Raw genomic sequence first — 24900 nt, forward strand, 5'->3', positions numbered from 1 at the left:
TACTGTGGATGGCTAAGAAGAGAAACAAATGAGTTCTAGAACAGATCAAGCCTGAACTCTCCCTAGAAGCAAAGAGGATTAAACTGAGGCTGTTGTACTTTGGCCACATCATTGGAAGGCATGACTCATTAAAAAAAATGCTGCGGGAGGTAGAGGTAAGTAGAAAGAATGGAAGACTACATGCTAGATGAATAGATTCAGTTAGGGAGGTCATGGGTCTGAATTTACAGGAAATAAGCAGATGATTGGAGGGAAGGCGATCTTGCAGATGTCACATCCCCGCATCACCATGAAACAGGACTGACTCTAAGGCAGTTAACAACAAAGGGTTTTTTTTAACACCAGCACTCTCTGGCAGAAAAGGCTAAAGACCATAGGATGGAGCTACATGACAAAGTGTGTCAACCAGCATTATTTTTACAATACAATTAGGAACCCTGGTGGCACAGTGATTGAATGCCAGCACTGCAGCCACTCACTCGGAAACCACAAGGTTGTGAATTGAATCCCAGCCAGCGGCTCACAGTCGATTCAGCCTTGCATCCTTCTGAGGTCACTAAAATGAATACCCACCTTGATGGGGGCAATTAGCTTACAGCTGTAAACCACTTAGAGACTGCTCAGTGTGGTATGAAGTAGTATATAAATGAAGCTGCTATTACTACAATACAGATGCACGCTTAGACCTGTCTAGCACAAACATTGCAATGATATGCATGTCTGATTAGTAAGGCCAAATTAGGTTTATTGGTTCTAAGACATCCAGATATGTGTGTGTAGTGCTGTAGCCTCAGTCTTTAATCCTATGTACTATTATGTGGGAGTAAATCCAATTCAGTGTGGTTTTGTTTACAATTAGTTAAACTAATGTATACACATTTCCTAATATTATAGTATAACTGAGTAGCTTTTTGTACTGGATTTTTTAGCACAAAACTGGGGTCACCTTGCTGCACAGCTACACTTTTAGACTCTGAGCTGCAAATCACCTGAGTCTCCTAAATATATATAACCATTGGTTTTAATAGCTGCTCATTCTGCCTGATAATCTTTCTGCAGCTCATTTGTTCTCATTCTATGCTTCATAGCGCTGGTGGAAAATGTTAAAACTACAGGAAACTCTGACTGGACACTTTTGAAACATTCATGAGGCATATGAATGAAAGGGATGGCTAATGGAGATTATGGGAGAATCTTTGGAAACAAACCAATGGCTCAAATCTAAATGACATCATGTAAAGACATGTTAGCATGAAGGTATAATCTGTAGTGACTTGTTTGAAATATAGGTAAGAACACTGCCTCTAACCAGACTAAGATCCAAAACACACTGCAGAAATAATCCAGTCTGAGACTGCTTTAACTGCCCTGGCTCAATGCTAGGGAATTCTGGAACTGTAGTTTTGTGAGACATTTAGCCGCCTCTGTCAGAGAACCCTGGTGCTTATGTGGGGGTGGGGAGGGACAGATCCCCCACATAAGGGAAGGGCCCAATGTATTCACACCCACCTCTTTTCCAGATTCTGTTGCTTTACAACTTGAAACTGAAAAATGATTTAATTTGTGTTGCTGCCACTTGATTTACACAAGATACTAAACACTGTAAAGGTGCAAGATATGTTATTGATTAAAATAGCTCCTTGATCTTCACAATGCTGTTTATTTAAATATGCTCTCCAGTAAACTCTGGGGACTTCCACAAACAGTAGCATTTAATCTGTGATTATATGACACTGAAATTGCATGCAAATACACTCCATTTAACTGCGTATATGACTTCTTGAGTCAGTGGTCTCACCAGCACTTACCGCGGCATGTCACGGAAAGTGAGTAAATACTTATGCAACCAACAGGTGCTCACATACTTTTCTTTACTTAACTTTAGTATTTTATTTTATAAACTTTATAATAAAATATTCTGCACCATCACAATGTTGAGTATCTTGTGTACATGGAATGGTATGAAGTCCTCTCCATTTTAATTCCAAACTATAACACAAGTTTGGGTGGGTGGGGAATCAAAGAGTTGTGTTTGGGTGAATGCTTTCTACTAGCATTTTCTCCCTCCCTCCCTCTCTCTCTTTGTTTAAGAATCCCAAGGAGAAACTTCCCCCAAAAGGAACAACTTACCAAGGTCAGAGCATGATCCAGAGCAATAATAATAATAATAATAATAATAATAATAATAATAATAATAATACATTTTATTTATAGACTGCTATTCCGCAATGATCATAGTGGTGTACAGTAAAAATTGAATACAATACAAATACAAGGTGACAATTAAAGGAGGGAGAAGTCTTGTCCTTCAGTCCCTGATGTTGCTGGGTCTGCCTGATCGCTCCCTCTCAGGCCAAGATGACAGTTAAAGGAGGGAGGGGCCTCTTCCTTCAGGCAGTCCCTGATGTTGCTGGGTCTGCCTGATCGCTCCCTCTCAGGCCAAGATGACAGTTAAAGGAGGGAGGGGCCTCTTCCTTCAGGCAGTCCCTGATGTTGCTGGGTCTGCCTGATCGCTCCCTCTCATGCCAAGATGACAGTTAAAGGAGGGAGGGGCCTCTTCCTTCAGGCAGTCCCTGATGTTGCTGGGTCTGCCTGATCGCTCCCTCTCAGGCCAAGATGACAGTTAAAGGAGGGAGGGGCCTCTTTCTTCAGGCAGTCCCTGATGTTGCTGGGTCTGCCTGATCGCTCCCTCTCAGGCCAAGATGACAGTTGAGGAGGGAGGGGCCTCTTCCTTCAGGCAGTCCCTGATGTTGCTGGGTCTGCCTGATCGCTCCCTCTCAGGCCAAGATGACAGTTAAAGGAGGGGGGGGGGGCTCTTCCTTCAGGCAGTCCCTGATGTTGCTGGGTCTGCCTGATCGCTCCCTCTCAGGCCAAGATGACAGTTGAGGAGGGAGGGGCCTCTTCCTTCAGGCAGTCCCTGATGTTGCTGGGTCTGCCTGATCGCTCCCTCTCAGGCCATGATGACAGTTAAAGGAGGGAGGGGCCTCTTCCTTCAGGCAGTCCCTGATGTTGCTGGGTCTGCCTCATCGTTCCCTCTCAGGCCAAGATGACAGTTAAATAACACATTGAGAGTTCAAAATAAAAAACAAATAGTGTTGAGAGAGAGGGGAGAGAGATGTGGAATGCCCTTCCTGGGTGTAATTAGCACATAGGATCTGGGAGGAAAGCATCAGTGGCTTGAAGAAATCATGAAGAGTAACACCCCTGCCATTCATTTCTAAAAATAATAATAAAATAATTGAATATTTTTTCCATCCCTAGGAAACACACTGTCTCTTCAATCTTGCATGTCTGTGTACTTTCTCAATGCTCTAAAAGTCTATGTTTTTTCACTGTACCTTCAAATAGTTTTGCTTCATGGGAGCTCTGCTCTAATCTAAGTGTGCTTCATTCCTAGGACCTTTGCATGATTTTGACATGCAAAATAAGTGTTGTTTCAAATCATCACCACCACCATTATTGTCATCATCTTCTTCATCATGTAGAGTGCCACCAATGACTTCTGGGTGTCAAAGATTTAGCCTTGGCAGCATTTGGTGCTTGCTTCACTCAGGCTTCTTCAGCCCCTGTAGATGCCTTCTGATCAGTGGATCAGAGGTCTGATAGAACATGTAATCTCCATGATAATGCTGTTTTTCAAAAGCCCTGTGTATGGAAGGATGGGGAAAAAACAAGACATGCTTTTGCCATGTAACAATGGACCTTTTATAGTTTTACACCCTATTTTCATGGGGAGATTCCCCTCCCTAACTTTGCAGTGTTTTCCTTAGTATGCTCTTTTTCTGCTTCATAATTGGGCAATTGTTACCTTTCCAGGTGTGCCAATTTGCAATTGTCTCACTGCCCTGAATTTGTGACAGATTGTTAGCATTAACACCATTTGAAATGAAATCTGTTTACCACAATCATTTTTCAGCTTTAAATGAGATACCTAAATAGAAATGACATTGGTCACTGGTATCTGCACTGCACAACTTATTTCCTGTCATTTTGAAGGTATTACTGTCCACCTTGGCTTAGACCTCTTGCTTGGCAAAGGTCACCCACCAGTTAATCATTTTTCTTTTGCTGGTTTTAGAGAGTGATTGCTAAGTTGGAAAAAGAAAACCAACATGGATTGCACACCAGAAAATTTAAGGCAATATAATAAACATAAAGATCTTATCAATAACTATCAAAATTGTATCTTTAAATGAAAAAGAAGACCCACCCCCCAAAGAAAATAGTTGTTCCAAGTAGAATGCTTAGATAGCCGGCTGTTATACCATGAAGGCACCAGATCCTATGTGATCTTGGAAAGTAAGTAGGATCAGGCCTCGTATGTTCTTGGATGGAGGACTGGACGCTACTGGAGGCTATATTTGTGAGGAAGGCAATAGTAAACCATTTTTGAGTATTCCATGCCTAAGAATACCCAATGAAATTCATGAGGTAGACAAATGTTGATAGTGACTTGAGGGCACATACTTCACTTTAAAAATGGTAGAGTGCTGTTTCAAAATGTTGAAGGACTACCCTGACATACAAGTTTATGAAAACTGCTTTAGGTGGCAGCATGAAGGGAGACAGAGGAAGACATAGGTTGTTCTGAAAAAAAGAGACAACAGTAAGGCTTGACTTTCAGGGAGTGAAATAGATTGGTTCTGCAATGAATTCAGAGTAAAGTTTTACACATTTGTAAAAACTAGTCAATCAATAAAGACTGGGAAGATTGGCCCTGTAGTCCTGCAATGCAACAAAGCTTTCTGGATTGTTCAGACTTCAGCTATGATTCAGAATTCTATTAACATTAAGGTTTTGTATCCTATTCAGAACCTATGGCTGTTAGCTGTCATAGGCGCTTTACAGACCACCCAAAAAGGGCGGTCTGCCGGCTCCTGTTTCCGCTATTGGGAAGCCTCAGCTTCCAGACGGTGAGGCTTCCCGGCGGCTAAAAAAGAAGCCCCAAAAGGAGCTTCTTTTTGCACCGTGGAAATGACGCCGCAAGGCGCCAATGGTGCACTCGCAGCATCATTTCGGCAGCATGATGTCAAAATGGCAGCACCCATGTAGGGTTAGGGGCATCCAGAAAGGACGCCCCTTTCTAACCCTAGTACGTGCCGAGCATGTACTTTCCGCTCGTGCGGAACGGGCCATAGAGTAGTATTTTAGTGGTGTGTGTATATATGTTATACTTCTGACTTCATTTTTGTTGTTGTCTTGTGCTTTCAAGTCAAATCTGCCTTCTGGTCACCCTCATCACAGCATTGACATGATTTATCCAGTGTGCCCATAGTCACCCAGGGGATCCATGACTGAACAGGGCTTTCAACCCTGGCTACCCTAGTCCAACACTCAGACCACTACATCACTCTGGAACAGTTTAGATATATTACTGTGTTTTAAATTCTTTTAATATGTTTTGAATATTATTACTTACGTTTGTTTTTTTAAAAATTATTTTGTTTTGTTTTAACTTATACTGTAAACTGCCATAGGTCTCATTGGAAGAAAAATGGAATATAAATCAAATATATTTGAGGAGGGGAATGTAAGGGGGGAATTGTAAATGTTGTAAGCTGCTTTGATTATTTCATTACAAAAAGTGGGATATAAATAAAAGTTTTATTTATTATAATACACACACACACTAAATTTAAAGATTATGAGTCCTACTTTTTACCATGTAGCTCTGGAATGAAAAAGCTGCAACATTACATCACTCTATCATTACATATCTTCCAACATTTCACAGATGAAAAATGGGACACATGAGGCCAAGCTACATCAGAATGTGGTCAAGACAGCAAAAGTTACCAGTGAAAGAGAACACACAAGCTAGGAGAAATTTCAGCATTTTGCCAAAATCCTGTCTCTCCCCCTCCCCATTGAGTTCATTGGGTGCAAACTACCTTTGTACTTTGAACTCAGTTTACAGCAGTTGAAGTAAGCTGAGCGTGAATGGGGAAAGTGGGAGGAGGAGAGAGAGTCAGGGGCATTTTAAAAGCAGCTGAAAAATGTGGAATGACACAAGATTAATAAGGATTACCTCTGCCAAATTGGGAAAGTGTCTGTCTGACACCAGTTATCAGCAAATTTTGTGTTTGAGACAGAATTACCTTTTCCACAAGTTTCAAGGTGTACCTTCAAACAGAGGAGCAAAGGGTGCCAGAGATTTTAGAACTCAAGAAACATGGCAAAATATCTCCAGTTTCTGCAGTACTTAATTATGTTGTTGTTATGGATTTCAAATCGACTCCAACGTTTGGTGACCCTAAGATGAACCCACCATGAGGTTTTCTTGGCAAGCTTTGTGCCAAAGGGGTTTACCTTTGTCCTCTTCTGAGGCTGAGAGAGTGTGACTTGTCCAAGGTCACCCAGTTGGTTTCCATGGCTGAACAGGGATTCATAACCAGGTCTGTCAGAATCCTTCTCCAAGACTTAAGCAATATTAGTACTGAATGTATTGGCTGGAAAACAAACACTTCTCAGTAGTGACCCCATATCTTTGCAGCTCTTTTCCCAAAGAATTGCATATGGTCTTAAAGCCAATTGTTTGTGCCAGTAAGATTAGAATATAGATCCATTCAGTCAGTACAACCCAAGGAAAAATTGACTTACTACATTCTCACTTATTCAGTGGATCTTCTCTAGTTGGCACTATTAACTTCTCCTTCTTTAACACCGTTAAAGCCTTTGACACCGTTGATCACTGTCTCCTAGTTGACATACTCTCTGACCTGGGGTTCTCAGACTCTGTTCTCGACTGGTTTAGATCTTATTTGTCAGACAGATCTTTTGCAGTGGTTGCAGGTGGTCAGACTTCTCCTGTTCCCTTATCTGTTGGAGTTCCCCAGGGCTCTGTTCTGGGTCCCCTTCTATTTTCTCTCTACACACTGTCCTTAGGTAAACTCACCAGCTCTTTTGGTTTTTCCTACCATCTGTATGCCGATGACACCCAGTTTTATCTTTCCACACCTGACCTTTCTCCAAGGCTTGAACAGCAAGTCTCGTCTTACCTCACAGCTGTCTCGCAGTGGATGCGCCATCAGCGTTTGAAGCTCAACATGTCCTCCTAAGTCCACCCTTCAACACTTCTTTTCTGTCTCTGTGGACAACATTTCTATTCAACCAGTCCAGCAAGCCCACAGTCTTGGTTTTATCTTTGATTCTTCTCTGTCATGTATCCCTCAGATCCAGACCACAGCCAAGGCTTTTCGATTCTTTTTGGACAATATTGCTAAAATCCGACCATATCTCTCCGCCTCTACTGCCAAGATCCTGGTCCATGCCCTAGTGATCTCACGATTTGATTACTGTAACGTCCTCTTGGCTGGGCTTCCTCTCTCTCACCTCCATCCTTTAATCTCTGTCCAGCATTCATCTGCACGCATTATCACATCCGCCCACCACTCTCACCACAACTCTCCTGTGTTGGCATCCCTTCACTGGCTCCCCCTCCCTTTCCACATTCAGTATAAGCTCCTGCTCTAGACATTTAAAGCCCTCCATGGACTGGCCCCTCCTTACTTATCAGACCTTATTTCTCTTCACCTTCCAACTAAGGCCCTTCTGCCCCCGCGAGCAAGAGCCATCACTTCTTTAACCAGCTTCAAAACGGAGTTGAAGACCATCCTGTTCAGAGAAGCGTTCCCAGGCATTGCATAATTGTCGCTTACTATTTGATGTTCTTTTGGTGCCTGTTTTATTGAATCATTTCCTATATTGCTATGTATTTTATATGTATTATCCTACTAGAAAGGCCCCTTCCCCACCACCACTCCCTTTGTGTCGTGTCTTTTTAGATTGTAAGCCTGAGGGCAGGGAACCGTTCAATTAAAATGATTGTATGTACAGCGCTGTGTAAATTTACAGCGCTTTATAAATAAATAATAATAATAATAATTTAATGTTCTGAGTTACCCTCAGAATAATACAAATATTTATTTTTCAACTATATTCTATTAAGTATACATGTGAACTGGATTTAAACTACCACTGATTCTATTTCTCTTTTTAAAACAATTTCCTGGTATTAATTATTGTTTATAAGCTTCCAGCAGTTGGGGGAAGGATTTACACAGAAAGGTAGTGTATTGCTGTGTCTTTTTGTGTGCATGTGGAGTTTATCAAATGGGAGGAATTTCTCTTAAATTCGAATGAAAAGAAAGTGGGGCCAGAATGCATTCACTTAAAGTCGCAAGTTTAGTGCAATCACGTGAATGCGCATTGCGTTCAAACTGGCTTCCCATTGCCCGAAAATAGCATGCCATTGCCTGAATTTGCGTGTGGCAGTCTATCACGCAATAACGTGAAACTCCATGATTGCGTTCGGACTGACTTCCCATTGCCTGACATTGCATATGGTAGTCTATCACGCAATAACGTTAAACCCCATGATTGCATTCAGATTGCCATTGGATTATACTTCCTATTTCGCTTGTCTGATAAACTCCTTAATATGTGTGTGTGTGTGTATACATGCATACGGACAGACAAGTATACACCTAAGTTCCTTCTCATTTTCTATTTACTTCTCCCTCCTCTTGCAGAATCTGATATTGCTGACTTTGATGGAAGGAGCTCCCTCCTCTATAGGTTCAACCAAAAGTTGATGAGTACCTTCAAAGATGTTGTTTCCCTGAAGTTCAAGAGCATGCAGGGAGATGGAGTCTTGTTTCATGGAGAAGGGCAGCGTGGAGATTATATTACCCTGGAGCTGCAAAATGGAAAGCTTTCTTTGCACATCAACCTGGGTATGTTTATACAATTCAGCATATCTTGAATCAGTGTGGTAGTGCAGGTTGAGGATGGTTTTTATCATTTAGTCTAGTGTTACCAAATGTACACCGCTTTAAAAGTTGGAGGGGGAACTGGGGAGCAATGCAATGACATGCTTATCTTTGGTTTTCATGATGTGTGTTTATGTTCTAGAAGCTTTTAAAAGATTAGTTCAGAAATCTCAAAAGTTCTCAATATTCCATTCACGTGCACATTCCACACTTACATGTAATCAATATATGTACACTGTGTTGAGAAATGCACTAGACAACTCCCACCCTCTTATCCTACTGATCTGAAAGCATGAGCTGATCTGAAAGCAAACTAGGAATGTAAATATTTGACTGTTTAATCTTGCATTCAAAGATGTGAAAGGGAAATGAAAATGGCTTTGCTTATGCTAACCCCCAAAATGCTTGCATCTCTTGAGACTTCTATATCCTGATGCTAGGGGATTTTTCTCCAAAAAAATTAAGCTGATAAGCAAGTGAAGGTAATATAGGATATTTTGTGTAGTTTAAAATAATGTTATATATAACCAACTGACACCTAAGTACTCTTTAGATGAATAATTTGCACAGTTTTCTTCTTACAGTAGGACAAAGTGAGTATTTCTGTGTAGTGTTCATCCGGTATTCACACATTCCAACATATTTTGATAAAATATTGTGTGCACAGGTTTTATATAAAATAATTAGTTTTTGGGAGGTGGGGAATTGAGTGTTTTGCTCACCAATTTCGTTCACCAAAACACCACAAAGAAGTCCATTTGTATCCACACAGCAGGCATATCGATGACGTCATGCATGTGCCATGTCCAAACAGTGCGGCGCATGCATGATGTCACCACGACGCCCAAGGGCAGAAATGACACCTTGGTGGCGGCGTGGCAAAGAGCTCCATTTCGGAGTTCCTTTTTCCTGTGGTTTTTTGCCACAGCTGTGTGGTTGTCGTGGCAACAATCTGGCCATCCCTTTCTTCTCATCTGTACCAGGCCATTGATTGCAAAAGGAGTGTACTCCCAAGTAGGCAGGTATAACAGAATTGCAACTTCAGATATGTTGCCTTTTTTCAACCACACTGTCTGAATGGCATTAATTTTCAAAGGGTACGGACTACACTGGACTTATTTGGTTGTGTGTTCTCTATTGGTAGCTGGTTGATTTCTTACCTGCTCACTGTTTCGTAAGTCATGAGTTGTATTCTCTTTCTTTTTTTCGCCCTTTCATGTGGGTTAATTTATTTAGAAATATGTATAATTTTCAATCTCCTTAGCTGCTTTTTATGCCTTGTTTGCTTCAGGGGGAGTTGATTATGGTAAACCAATAAAAAAGAGCTTGTTAGGCTGTCAGCTTGTCAAAATATAATGGTGATTTTATTTAAGCTTTGTTGATTTCAGTCCTTTTAGAAATACAATGTAAACACCATTCATTTTGAAAAGAGCAGCAAAACAGTGTCATTAATGTTTCAAATAAGTATTGATCTTGGCCCAAGAGACAATGTGTATTGTGCCAAGGTTGTGCCTTATATTTAAAATGGAAGTATATTATTTATTGAATCCAGGATAAGGCTTGAATCAAATACTGAACAAGTTAATAAATTTTGGCATTTTCTCCCCAAAACAACATGAAATGAAACCCCCCTCTCCCATTTGTAGAAATTAAATTCAGTAGGCATAACTGTTATCCACCATATCATTTCTGCATAACACATAAATGTTAAGGATAAGAATAAGAAACCTTTCAGAAGTGGCAGCCCCCAGTTCAGCACTAATATGACATAAATGTCATAATTTATGACATTAAGATTGTATTTTTGTGAGATATATAGACTTATTTGTCATAGAGCCCTGGTGCCACAATGTACTCCAGTTCCCAGAATTCCATAGCACTTAGACATGACATTTCTGCAGTGTGGATGCAGCCACAAAGAAGGTCAGTTGTGATTTTTCTGGCACAAAGCATTCCCTCTCCTTGATAGGATTGCATAGCTCTGATTGGTGGTTCAATGTCTTTGCTTATTTAGAGATATTCATTAAATGTTCTCAGAGGCAGGGTTAAGGCATTCATATTTATTCTCATGAATTAACCAACAAAAGAATCTGTTGAAAGCAAAATAGATAATCAGCCCGTACCACTAATTGTTAGATACACTGTTTTTGTTCCTTTCCCCGTAAAACATGTTAACGCAGTATAATTCACTTGTGGTCTCTGCCACAATTTTCTCTCACTCCCCCTCCTTCTGGCCTCTTTCTCTCCCTGGTTATAGAATTATTTTTTTCTCTGATGATCATTTTAGAGCCCTAGTGTCTCCCAACCCATCTGTCTACTTCAAGGATTCATTTCACAGCTGTTTCAGCTCTTTGCTGTGCTGGGTCATCTCTGTCCACGCAGAAAACTGGTCTTTGATTCCCTGTAATTGAACCCCTGCCTTGGGTGAGGCGTGTAAGCTGAATGTGCTGTATCCAGCTATTGGTACCCAGTGAAGCAAATAAAAAGAAAGAACGAAAGCCTAGAGTACAGTATATAGAAAGAGAGTTCATGCAAAGCAAAAAAGACAGCATCAGATCCCCAAGGAGAAAAGGAAATGGGGGGGGGGGGGAAAGGGGGGGGGGAGATTTACAAAAAATCCCTCCTAGTTTTCTGTTCATTGCTCCTTTTGCAGTGCAATCTCTGTGCAACTGTTCATTAGCATCAGATAAGAGGGAACATCTCTCTTGTGATTAAAACATAAACATTTCATCACATGATGATTCCTGACCGTAGCTTTCCTATATGTGTGTGCATACGTGCTCTTTTAGGTCACCTGTTGACTTATGGTGACCCCATGAATTTCATAGGTTTTTCTTAGGGAAAGAATACTCAGAGGTAGTTTTGCCAGTGTCTTCCTCTGAGATATAGTCTACAGCACCTGGTATTTGTTGATGGTCTCCCATCCATATACTAACCAGGACTGGCCATGCTTAGTTTTCAAGATCAAACAAGATCTGGTGTCTTTAGTGTATTAGAATATACATGAGAAATATTCTGCAGGAAATTGCTGAAACAGATCAGGCAGGAGCTACTGCCTTTAGGGGATTTAGGCTACTTCAGAAATAAATAAAGGATTGTCTTGTTTGCAATTCTTTCCTGATAATACATAATAGAATCTCATTTGGAAAGCATTCTTGTTATTTTCTAATCAGCATTCCATTAATCAGAGACCACTATTGAATTGTTAGAGCCTGGACAGAAGTGATTGCAAAGTATTGGAATCCCCTCAGTACACTGATGCATGTGTGTACTGTTCACTGGCTAATTTTCTGTTATCAACATACACTGTTGTTAAATCCAGTGTTTACCTGTGCATGTCCTTTTTGTTTGTTTTGTTTTGTTTCAGTTATTGTGGATGATATATTCCTTTCTTTTCCCTGCAGTAATCAAAACCCCTTTCCAGATTCCCTGTTTAAACACTGCAGCCCCCCATCATGGCCATTCAGTGTCTGGAGGAGAGCAGGAGAACTGGGAAAATGTCTGGCTATGTCACGTAGCCCAGCACAGAATGATGACATTGTCTGCTGAGACCTCTGGAAAATGCCAGCAGATCTCATCAGTCTGCATCTGGCTATGAGGACATAGCTAGACAAGATGAACTAGGAAGCATGATGTCTTCCTGGTGTGCTTATCCAGGATGTCATTGACACATTTCTGAAGCTCATCAAGAACACAGAGCAGTACCCCTTTCTTCTGATTCATGTGGGCACTAATGACACTGAAAAGAACACCTTTGAACAGATCACTTTGGACTATGAAACCCTAGGCAGAGAAGTGAAGAGTTTAAAGGCATAGGTGGTATTCTTGCCAATTCTACCAGTGAATGATAGAGGACTACACAGGGAGAGGAAGACACTGCAAGTGAAGGACCATCTATGCAAATGCGAGAGGTTTGGCTTCTGGGTCTTCAACTCTTAGATGAAGGACTACTGGCTACAGATGGGCTCTACTGGGGCTATGTGCACATGTGGCTATTGAAATCAATGGGACTCTCTGTCTGTGGATGCTTAAAGTTGGTGTGGGCTCACAGTATAACAACTGAAGGATATAATCTGTTCAAAAGGAATACCTGGGGAAGAAAGGAAAGGGAGAACATAATACATCAAAGACAAATAACACAGAAATCCACATGAGTGATCAAACTGGACCAATGGAGAGCATTTGGGTTTTTCTTCTTCTTTTTATAATCAAGAAATTAGCATGTTAGTTTTTAATCTTATATTGTTTAATATTGTTTTAGGAGGGGCATTATGTATATATGGATGTATTTTAGCTTGTTGTTTGCCACTTTGATTGCCTGGCAAAAAGGAACAACAAAAAGAGGGTTTCCAAATAAGTTCAAAACAAGAGACTGATTAAAGAAATGGAGGGACCAATGTTCAGCAATGATGGTAAAATGCTAACAGACCACAGTGAAAAAGTAGAAGTGGTCAGTACCTATTTTATGGAACACCCCCCCCCAAAAAAGGGGGGGGAGTGTATGCTTCCATGCATTAGCAGAGACCTTGGCAAGGAATCCAGTTGAAAATCAAGAACGATAAGTCAGGGGTAGGCAACCTGCGGCCCGCGGGCCGGATGCGGCCCGGCAAGGCCTCGGGTCCGGCCCCAGCCTAGTTCTGCCGCCGATTGCCGCCGGGGCCTTTGGCCTCTTGCGTGCAGGGACAAGGGGGGCAATTGTCTATAGACGCCTCAGAAACATGCATTTATATTAACATTTTTTTAAAAATCAGCAATTTTTTTTGCGTGTCCTCCACTTTTTTTAAAAAAGTGTCCACCATTTGAAAATGTTGTCCTACATTTGTCCCGGTTTATTTATTTATTTAAATTTTTTAAAAATTATTTAGTTATTTATTTTTTGGCTTCAGCCCCCCAGTTGTCTGAGGGACAGCAACCCGGCCCCCAGCTCAAAAAGATTGCCTACCCCTGCGATAAGTTATTCAGGAATCACCTTCTTAACCTACTTAACCATCTGGTAGGGTGAGATGAACTACATCCCAGAGTATTGGGACTTACTTACATACTTACATAAATACTTGCCATTATTTTTCAGAAATCTTGGTGAACAGCTGAGGTGCTAGAGGACTGGAGAGCAGCAAACAATGTCCCTCTCTTTAAAAAAGGTCAAAAAAGAAAATTCAGAAAACTATAGTCTAATCAGCCTGACTTCAGTATCTGGACAGTATTACAATTGATTATATAGGTGTCTGCCTGTGACCATGTCTTGATCACAATGCAGTGATTAGTAGGAACCAGCATGGGTTTGTCAAGAACAAATCCTGTTAAACTAACTTTATATTATTTTGTCATCACATCACTAGTTTAGTAAATACTGAGAATGCTGGGATGTGATGGGAATGAGAAAAATCAGGGAATGTATGTGGTGGTATCCTTACTCTCATCTGACCGGTATTCCAGCTCATTCCACATTTAAAGTATATTGTCCTTTTGCCATGTATGCAGGACTTCATAAATTTTGCTCTAGGTTGGGGGTGGGAAGTATATGCCTCCAGATGCTGGTGGACTGCTAGAACCAGCAAACCCCCCCCCCCCCCATGTAGGTAGGGGCTTCACAGGGGGCTTACAGTGCAATAAAATCTGGAAGGTGATAGGATTGCCACTCCTGCTTCTAAGGAGACAATGAGGCACCAGTCTAGAGATTTGGATCTGCAGGCTATTGGGTATGTCCTGTATGTTCTGGAGATTGTGTTACATTTCTTGCTGGGGGAATCCTCCTTCTGTCAGCTGAAGGTATATGAGGTTTATTTTAACACATTTTTTATTTGAACATCCTTTTATCACCTATGTATATGAATTAAATTTTAATCTTGTAACAATGGTGATTTTGTTTCATTTTGGTAGTCCTAGAACTTGGTTTGGCTGGGACCTGGGTGAATCATTACCTGCATTTACCACACACATATTCTACTACAACAGCAAAGTAATCTCTGAGGCTAATCCCAAATGTCCCCAGTGCATTAATAGTTAGTGAAAGTGTGTGTGGCAGCTATTTGGAAGGAAGGTGGTTCTCAAGTTCCCCAATACTCAGAGATGAGGCTTAGAGTTTAGAAAAGTCATTTCTATTCATTGGGGAAAAAAAATGAAAACAGACTGGGAGCCAATAGTGAAATTTTGGAAATAAAGATGGCCAGCTCTGAATAACTATTGCTAATCCTTTAATAAAATGTATAATTTAGGATTGCCTGTGACAAACATGTTTATTTAAGTGGTACAAACAAAAATGGTTAAAGAAATGAATTTGTATATCGATAAATGGTTATTTATAGGTAGAATACACAAGTAACAGACTTAAGAAATTAATGAAGAATCTTTATGTGATATTGTAAATAACAACAAAAACAAGAAGGAAGTAATTTTGATACATACAATTTAATTTTTATCTAAAGCGAATACAAGTTTGATAACAAGATAATAAGACTGAAAAGAACAAATAAGAGATGTAAGTGTGTTATGTTGTATTTTCTTTGCTTGATATTTCTTATTGGGATTTTTTAAAAAAGAAGTAATGGGAAAATTAAGATCTATCTATAAGAAGTGCAAACTTTTAGACTGAATATATATATATTTAAAAAAGAACACTTAGGCCCTATACAAACCGACCTGAAAAGCTGGCTTGTAGGTGGAGTCAGGGTGCAGTGTCCTGATGTTGCACACTCTGACTCTGTGCCCAGGGTGCCATGAGGCCGCGTGCTGCTCCAGAAAGCACATAGCAACATGACACACCTCTGGCACTGCATCTAGATGATGCAGCACCAAAGGGGTGCCATTTAGTCACACCATGGCAACTATGGTGTCCTTTGTGGGGCACAAAAAGGAGCTGCTTTTTGCAGTTCTTTTTTGCGACCTCCAGAGGCCAGATCGGGGCTGAAGCATCCAGTTGCCATGGCCCTGATCTGGCTGAAGAAGGGGCGGCTGCATGCACCCCACCAGGACTGTATGCATAGCCCCTTAGTTCTTTGAACCAAAAGCTAGAATCCTTTATAACAGTGTATGTTACATAACTTGATGTATGTCTAGGTATAAGAAACCCTGTTATAGAATTGTGAAGATGCACAACAGTACACAGCATGAGTGTCCAGATGTGCATTGGCTTCTACTGTTGCATATTGGCATTCCCTAGTTTGTGTTCCCATGACAATGGGACCAATACACCTTGGTCATTTTGCTGGCTTCCCAGCATAGTAATATAGCATCAGCCCTTTACTGAGTACAGACATTATGGAACAACCCATTTTTAATTCCCACAGACAGAAGTCCACTTACGAAAATGTAATCCTCCAACAGGATTCTGGCCATCACTCATAGCATTTCTCAGTTGTTCCAGCCTCTAGTCATGTTAGTTAAAGCTGACAATTCATGCATCATTTATTCCAAAAATCATCCCAGAATGATGTTGCACCATGGTGTACCACTTTGCTTGGATTATTGTGTAAAATTAAAGATGACAACCAACAGCCATGAGAAGCCAAGACAACAGCAGTGAATGTGGTTCCTCTAAATGAGTGGTCCCCAAAACTGTGCTCTTTAAGGGATTTTGGACGTCAGCTCCCAGAATTGCAGGCTATTGGCCAACATGGCTGAAGCTTCTGGGAGATGAAGTCCAAAATCTCTTAAAGGTCACAGTTTGGGGACCACTGCTCTAAACTGATCACCTATCCCAGTGATATCCCACACTGCAAAAGAGGGGAGAGAGTTTTGCCTCTTTCTTTTTCTCTCTTTTTTACATGTTTTAACACAACGTATGAATATTCAACACTCCCATAGTGAAAACATTTGGAAAGATTGTAAATGCACTCCTGGATGTTCCAAAATTCAACCGCCAGAGTTAAAAATTTCTTTGGAGCAAAGCCCTCATGACCAAAGTTTGAATACTGGTTTCAATAGGAAGAAATATCCATAACTGGTAGGACATTGATGACCTGAGTCTACCTTTCTCGACCCTAATTTCATTTAAGTTGAAACAAGGTGACATTTACTATGCTTAGTTTCTATTTGCTAATGTAACTACATTTTATTCTCCTCTGAAGAAATAGAGCTGAAAGCACTAAAAGAGAACTTGTTTAAACTCTCTCTTCTCATCTTTCCTTTTTTGTTTGTTTAAAACCCAAGTGGCAATTTCCTGGAGCTTTCCTCTTGTTGTTACATAAACCCATTAACTGTCATTTGTCCTCAGCTAATCTCTTTCTTACTTACTTTTGTTCTTTTAAATCAGAAATGATTTCTATTATTTCTCACCTAAAGAAGATTAGTGCACTACAAATGCAAAATAACAATTGCTAAAGGAATTTTAAACACTGAGTTATTTGAGTGCAGCAATAACTAGGCTTTTCAAATATTCCCGCCAGGATAACCTATGCAATTTAAACAGCGAGGAGCCGGACACAGTGCAAACCTACTAGAGCTGGAAATAATATATATATATTTAAAAAGAATTCCAATAAAGGTCAAAAACATATTTAATATTGGGAAACTATCATGGTGTCCTGTACTGACAAGAACCTTCACAATTTGGGACAACTGGGACAGTGTAAAACTGCCACAATTTTTGCATAGAAAACAACATTTTATTTGAGGAAACAGCAAAAAGAATCATGCATGAATTTTGCACAGAACAAACCCCTGCAATTTTGTGTATAGAAAATCACTTCCTATTTGAGGCGGCCGGGGGGGGGGGGGGGTACTTTGCACATATTAGGTCCCAAACTACGAACAGATGTTGACAACTGTAGTTTTCAAAGACTTTCACACCAGGAATAAAGCTGCTAAAATTGCTTGCAATTTCTTTCAATCATAACATTAGCAAATAATTACATCCCTGAAACCCACTCACATGTTGTTATTGCTGTTGTTAACTATTATCAAGTCGACTTCAGTAACCCTATGAATGAGAAACCTCCAAGTCACCCTATGACCCTTGTGGTCTTTTCCAACTCTATGATTCAATAATTCTATGATCAAGAGCCCTGCTCAGGTCCTGCAGACTAAAGGGCTGTGGCTTCCTTGCTTGAGTCTATTAGCTGGAACGTGTCTTTCTCTTTTCCTACTGCCAAGAAAATGCCTTACCAAGCATTATTGTCTTTTCTAATGAGTCATGCCTTCTCATGAAATGTTCAAAATACAACTGTCCTAGTTTGTTATCTTGGCTTCTAGGGAGAGTTCAGGTTTGATTTGCTCCAGGATTTGCTCTTATTTTTCTTTTTAGCAGTCTCCAGTATTTGTAGAACTTTTCTCCAGCACTGTATATCAACTTAGTTGATTTTCTTTTTATCATTCTTTTTTTACCCTCCAGCTTTCATAACCATACATAAGTACTGAAAATGTGATCACATGGACAATCTAATAACTTTAGCATTCAATGATACATCTTTATACTTCAGAATCTTGTGTAGTTCTTTCATAGCCACTCTTTCAAGTCCTAGCCTTCTTCTGATTTCTTGGCTGCTGTCTCCATTCTGATTAATGACTGAGACAAGGAATGGAAAATCTTGAACTATTCTAGTGTCTTCATTGGCTACTTCAGAGTTATTTAAGTTATCGGTGGTCATTTTCTCTATTTGTTTTTTTTTTTTTTAATATTCAGCTATAAACCTCCCTTTGCACTTTCTTCCTTGACTTTCTTCAGTAACCATTCCAGGTCTGCTATTTTCTGCTTGTAGTATGGTGTTATCAGCATATCTTAAATTGCTGGTGTTCATTCCTCCAATATCCATGTCTCCTTCCTCCAAGTCTAACCTTGATTTACATATGATGTGTTAAGCATACAAGTTAAACACACAAGGTGATAAAATGCAACTTTCCCTTACCTCCTTAACAATTGGAATCCACTTCATTTCTCCATATCCTGTCTTGATGGTAGCCTCTTGTCCTGAGTATGGGTTACACATCAGGACATTCAAATGGTATGGCAAACCCATTTCTTTAAAAGTGATCCAAGTTTTTCATGATCTACAGAATCAAAGGATTTGCTATATAGTCTATAAAACACAGGGTGATTTTCTTCTGAAATTCTTTGGTGCATTCAACTATCCAAATTATGTTTGCAATATGATAACTAGTGCCTCTTCCTTTCCTTAACCCAGCTTGGACATCTGGCAATTCTGGCTCCCTATATGGCAAAATTCTTTGTAGAATTTTGAGCTTGACTTTTCTTGCATGAAAAATTAATGTAGTTGCTACCATCCTTGGTGTCCCTGTCTTGGGAATTGGAATGTATATTGACAATTTCCAATCTGTGAGCCATTGTTTTGTTTTCCATATTTGTTTACATTTTGTAGTTAGTTACTCACATATGTTATCACTGAATTCAGTGGGATTTACCCTATGATAAATATGCAAAACAGGGATAGACAATTATTCATCTGGGAGAAAATCAACCAAAGAGCCAGCAGGAGAGTTTTGTGTACAGCCATAGCTGATGCTAGACAAAGGAAGAGCTGAATTTTTATGCACCCAAAGTCTCAGGTGGGCAGAGCCAAAAGCAGATAGAATTCCCACACTGTATGATTTCATTGTTCTTTCTGTACTATGCTTTCCCTTGTCTTTTTCTCCCTTATACACATTGAAAAGGAAACTTTTCTCAAAAGATTGCTCAGGAGAGCAAGAGGAAATTTCATAAGGTTGAGGCTCTCAATTTCATGAGGATCTAATTTCCTGAAAATTAGGCTTCAGGAAAAGGAGGTTATTGGGAGTTTTCTTAAATTAAGCTTTGTGTTGTTGAATTTCAGGTTCCATGTACCAGCTATATATGTTTTCAATACCATTCAATCTCACAATATGATATGCACTTCAGAATTCCACTTTACTAGGATAACAGTGTTATGTCTTCTTGGAAATCAATAACCATCTCCTGCTCTGAATCTTGGCTAAGATTTTATGTAGATTTATGATGCTTTCTATTGTTAACCAATATCCCAGTTTGTTATCAGACAGCCATTCCTCTTTGAATTTTCCAGTAGAGCATTGTCTTGATTCCATCATGTGCAATAAAACTCCTTCATGGATGATTATTTAGGGATATAATTTTTTACTTATTTCATTCTTGCAGGCAAGAACAAATAATTTCAAATGGTTACATAGCATAGGGTGTGATTGTGAATTTTTTTTTTGTGTGCATTTTTGCTGGGTTTTTGGTACCCTAAACATTTTTTTTAAAGTTCCAAAGTGCAAAAATCTTGTAGCAATAGGCCATTTTCTTTATGGGGTGACTCAATGTGTAAAGAACAAGAAAACCTGTAAATGTGGCTTACATCCTTACTGCATTCCAGCTGTCCACCTTTGGTCTTGCTGGATGTTTATGCAGGGTGATCAGATGTCACTACTGCAAAGGAGGACAAGGCACTGCAAAATTAGGACATTCAAGAAAAATGTAAGACATTACAAAATAAAAGCTAAAAATGTTAATATAAATGTGAATTCATGCTTCTTAGTCATGCTAAAAATGGAGGGCATTTCAAAATTCTTTCAGGACAGAAGGTTCAAATGTAGGACATGTCCTGGAAAAGAAAGACATCTACTCTCCCTGTATTCTTGAGGTGCCTTGCTCTGTACACATCACCCTCTTGCGGTCTTGCACTCTCTGCTCTACAGCCCCATGCATTTATAAAACACATCCTTTCATGAGTCTTTAGCTTTCTCAGCTGATGCATCACAGTCCAGTTTCTCCAGCTCTGAAAGGGTTCAGTGGAAATTGTTTTCCCAAGTTCTGTGTCATACGAAGTGCTTTGTAAAAACAAGACAAACAATTCCAGTAGTGGCAAAATCAGATAAGCACCAACCACAGGCATCCCAAAAGTTTTATTCAAAGAATATGTACATCCATGTTTCTACTGCACCTCATTATCCTGGACATAGTAATTATCTCTGAATTCAGGCATCTTCCCTTCCTTACCCTCCCCTGCATTATTGAGTGAAGTAAATTATATTAAACAATCCAAGGTTGCAGCCCTAAAATCTCTCCAGATAAACATTCCATATGAAGCATGATAGAAATATTAATAGTGATATCAGTATCATCATCTTCTAAGGAGAGAGAGCTGTTAATTGCCTCCCACAGAGAAACAGCCTGTGGGTGTTTCTTTCACTGCCAGTCTAAAAGAGTTGTTTTCCTTTCCATGTTTTCCTCCTTATTTTCCCCCCTGGAAATAATAATAATAATAATAATAATAAGAAGAAGAAGAAGAAGAAGAAGAAGAAGAAGAAGAAAAGTGAGGGAGCCACATAGGAGAGTTACAATTTGAAGTTGACAGTTTCTGGGATAGGGGGAGAACAGACTAAAAATCTGGAATCCCTCTTTTTTGAGATATTTTTTATAACAGAAAGAAAAGGCAATATTGCTTGGTAAAGTTGAAGGCAACATGAAAAGAGAAAGAATATGTACCAGAAGGATAGCTTAAATCAGAGACGCCTCAGCCATGAACCTGCATGAGGTGAGTCCAGGACAGGGGGACTTGTAGGTTAAAATGGACTTAAAGGCAATTAACATCAACAACCCTTTTACTATGCCATTTCTAGCCATAGTTCATTTAGTTTTCTCTCCAGGGGTGTGTGTTTGTGTGTGTGTGTGTGTGTATTTGCACATATTACAAAGGGGTGATTTTTTTTTTCTTTGAGCGTCTTTGAATTCTGTGCATGTTGTTGGCAATCACTGCAGCAAGAATTATAGGAAAAATTATGTGGATTTCCAGCCATAGGTTGTCTCAGAGCATTGCATTTCTACCATTTCAATAATTTAACAATTGATTATTTAGAAATTAGTTTAGACATTAAAAAAAAAAGAAGACAAAGTTACCAGGAGACTCTGCACACAGCAAATGGAAGAGTTTTAGATGTAAACAGTGTTAAATGTCTAACTCCATCTGATGCTAGAAATTTGGAGACCGAAAGAAAATTTCATGGAGGTGCATAATTCTTATTTGAAGGTCCAATGACCTTACTTTGGCCTACCATACCTACATCCCTGATCCATGCTCCATTCCAGGAGGTACGGATTGGATAAATCTGGGTAGAAAAAACACCCATAACATTCTTAGCACATCCTTAGTCAGGACCTCCTGTAACATTCCATATTTGAGGCATGTCTCATTTCCGGATAAAAGCTTTGTTTGAGAGCACACTGAAATATGATACATTAATTGTTTTTCCTTCCTGCTGTGTTTCTCCTAGCTTTAAGTGCTTTCTCTGGCAAAAGTTTTAAGTGCTTTCTCTAGTTTTAAGTGCTTTCTCTCAATCCTTACTATCGGAATGGCTTTACATAGCAAACAATATTTGTTAAAAGCCACACTGCTAGTCAGTGGTGCTGTACAGTTTATCATAGTGGTATAAAACCTGAGCCATTTTTGTGACCAATTCCTCTCTCAGCTTAAGGTGGAAATGGTGTACAACATTGCTTATGAAGAAGCAAAATCATCACCATCTTTCTCCTCATCACCATTATCTTTACTATTCCTCCAAGAAATGTGACAATGGTTCATAGCCATTCCTCCACTGAAAATTAAGCCTCTATCTCAGCATGGGGAGGGGAAACAACACTCTAAATGGGCTGCGTAGGAAAAATGGTTGTTGATGAAATTGGAAATTGTTGATGCTATAGATGGTGGTGACTGAGAGTAAGATACAGTAGGTAGGTGGAAAAAAGTGTTGTAAGGGCTGTTAAAGATATGCTTTTGTGGTAAGCCTCCTTCCAGGATATATGGAAAGACATTAAAGTGAACCTTTGCATCTGAAAGGGCTAGGCCAGTTTTCATCAGTCTGAGCTCATCCTCATGTGGTGTATTACAAAATGCATCATCACCAGCCAGCATGATCATTGGCCTAAGCTTTTCCTCAAAGTTCTCAAGCAGGTATAATATCTATGGCACAGAAGACCAGTTTTTGCCCAGATGGATCCTTGTGCATTTGCAGAATTTTCAAAATGGCTAGAAATGGGCCAAATATTTCATTCAAATATGAATGAAAGTCGCTTCCAACTTTGATTCCAAGGGACTTCGGTCAGTTATGTGGAATGGGAGTGGGTGGGGGTGTTATAAGGATAGCTCCCATTCCCCTCAGCCATTTTCTGGTCCATTTTGATGCTTCCCTTCTAAAAGTGGGGAAGGTGCAGGGCTTGGGGAGGAGTTGTGACATGTTTGGGACCACAAAGAAGCCCCTGATGCTTACACCACCCTAGTCTACAGAGCTTGGGAAAATTTACTTCTTTGGACTACAACTATCGGGGGGGGGGGGGGCTTTCATACTACACAATTCTACCACAAAGATTCCACTTTAACTGTTATGGCTGCATCCTATGGGATCCTAGTCTGAGCACTGTCATGCTCTGGCAGAGAGTTCTAAACTACAAATCCAAGGATTCCTATAGAATGCAGCCATAACAGTTAAAGTGGAGTCATAGTGCTATAATCATGTAGTGTGAAAATGCTCCTGAGGTACATATATTATTTTTCAGACTCTTTTTACAAGTCAACTTTTTGAAGAGCTTTTATATTCTAAATAATTTGGTGGAAGCAGGCAGAAAGTTGCTCAAGAGTTATAGAAACATATAGTCAAATCTTTATATTTTTTTTTCTGCTTCAAGACATAGCCTCAAATGTCTCAAACAGCCTTCCCCACCTTGATATCCTCCAGATGTTTTTGACCAAAATATCCCTATTTCAAGAATTATCCATGCTGACTGAGGCTCCCAAAAGCTGTAGTTCAAAACATCTGGAAAGCACCAGATTTCAAAAGGCAAGTCTATACTGATTAAGAAAGGAAACAGCAGGGAAAAGTTTTAAGTTAAAGTTAGGGCATTGTATAACTTTGTGCTGTGCCTCAGCACAGGTCAAGACTCTGGCACATATTAAAGAACAAGCACAAGGAAGGAAAAGTTTTCTTCTTTTGCAGAAAATCACTTTAACATGGTTTATTCTTGATTTAAAAATGATGGGAAAAATCCTTTTCTTGGAAAGGGCAACATTTTTGAAAAGGGATGTGCTGCAAACCAACCCCCCCCCTCCTTTTATTGAATGTTCTTTGGCAAAATAAATTTCCTTTTTCATTCATGGGTCTACTTCAGATTTAACACAAAAACCATGGCTTAGGACTAACTCAATGAGACTCAGCAGGACTTGATTTCATACATGCCACACATCATGCGTAGAGTCAGAGGCAGGATGCAGAGACCTCTGTTTTCATTTTTAACTACCATAGCTGTTGTTGGTTTTTAATTAAACTGTGGTTAGTTCACAAAGAGTCTGTCTCAACATTAAAAGGAAAGTGAGAAGAGAAGAAATCTAGCAGCACCTGTAAGACTAACTCATTAAAAATTTAAAAAGTGCTGCTAGATTCTACCTTCCTCCCTTTCATGTCTTTAATTCGGCCTACTTCCTATTTGCACAATTTAAGATCTGATTGATGTTCCTAATTCAAGTATGTTCTAATAAGCCATAGAGTTTCACTATGTTCTATACCCTTTTTACATATGCTTTGTTTCCATGTTGTGGATGGTATGCTGTAATGAAGTTGTTCTGGAAAAGGTCCTATTCCCTACTAAAGATCAGATACACAGTGTGTGTGGAGTGGAGCCATCCTTACTGGTGAGAGTCAGTCTTACTGGTGAATGCAGAAGTGGTATCAATAGTGTGTGCCATTTTTCACCAAATTTAATTCTTTCAGCAGTTGCATTTCTTTTTGAAAGGCAACTAGTAAATGTCACCCATGCTCTGGTAACTTCCAAGTTATGTTTCTGAAATGTGTGAGGCTATACCTGAAAACTGTAAACTTCTGCTTTTTCACAACATAGTGACCAGTTTATGGAGATCTGTAATCTCCCATTCTTCATGATTTCAAATGGCTTCCATTTTGCTTCCAAGTACAATTGAAAGCATCAAGTTCCTTGTGTTCTTGCTGTGGGCATTTAAATGAATTCTGTCTTATGTCAACCCTGTTATAGATTTATTCTAAAGAGGTCTGCCATTTCTTTCCTCTACAGCTGAGTGAATGTGACTTGCCAAAGGTCACTCAGGGACTGAACAGACCGTCCTTTTGGAGCAGCCTGCAGCCGCCCCTTTCCTTGTCAGATCGGAGCCACAGCAACTACACGCCACAGCCCCAATCT

General features: G+C 39.8%; 1 protein-coding gene across 2 annotated transcripts in view; it reads left to right on the forward strand.

Annotated features, from left to right (window-relative positions):
• Nucleotides 1-24900, forward strand: part of LOC149313993 (contactin-associated protein-like 5) — a 508214-nt gene that overhangs the window by 221989 nt on the left and 261325 nt on the right. For both annotated transcript variants that reach the window (XM_089520319.1, XM_089520320.1), the window contains exon 5: nt 8532-8735. In XM_089520319.1, the coding sequence (XP_089376445.1) occupies nt 8532-8735 (204 nt within the window). The remainder of the gene's footprint in view (nt 1-8531; nt 8736-24900) is intronic.

The sequence above is a fragment of the Sceloporus occidentalis genome, unplaced genomic scaffold (genome assembly GCF_023333645.1).
Source record: "Sceloporus occidentalis isolate IW3139 unplaced genomic scaffold, rSceOcc1.0.p SCAF_4, whole genome shotgun sequence".
NCBI lineage: Eukaryota > Metazoa > Chordata > Lepidosauria > Squamata > Phrynosomatidae > Sceloporus > Sceloporus occidentalis.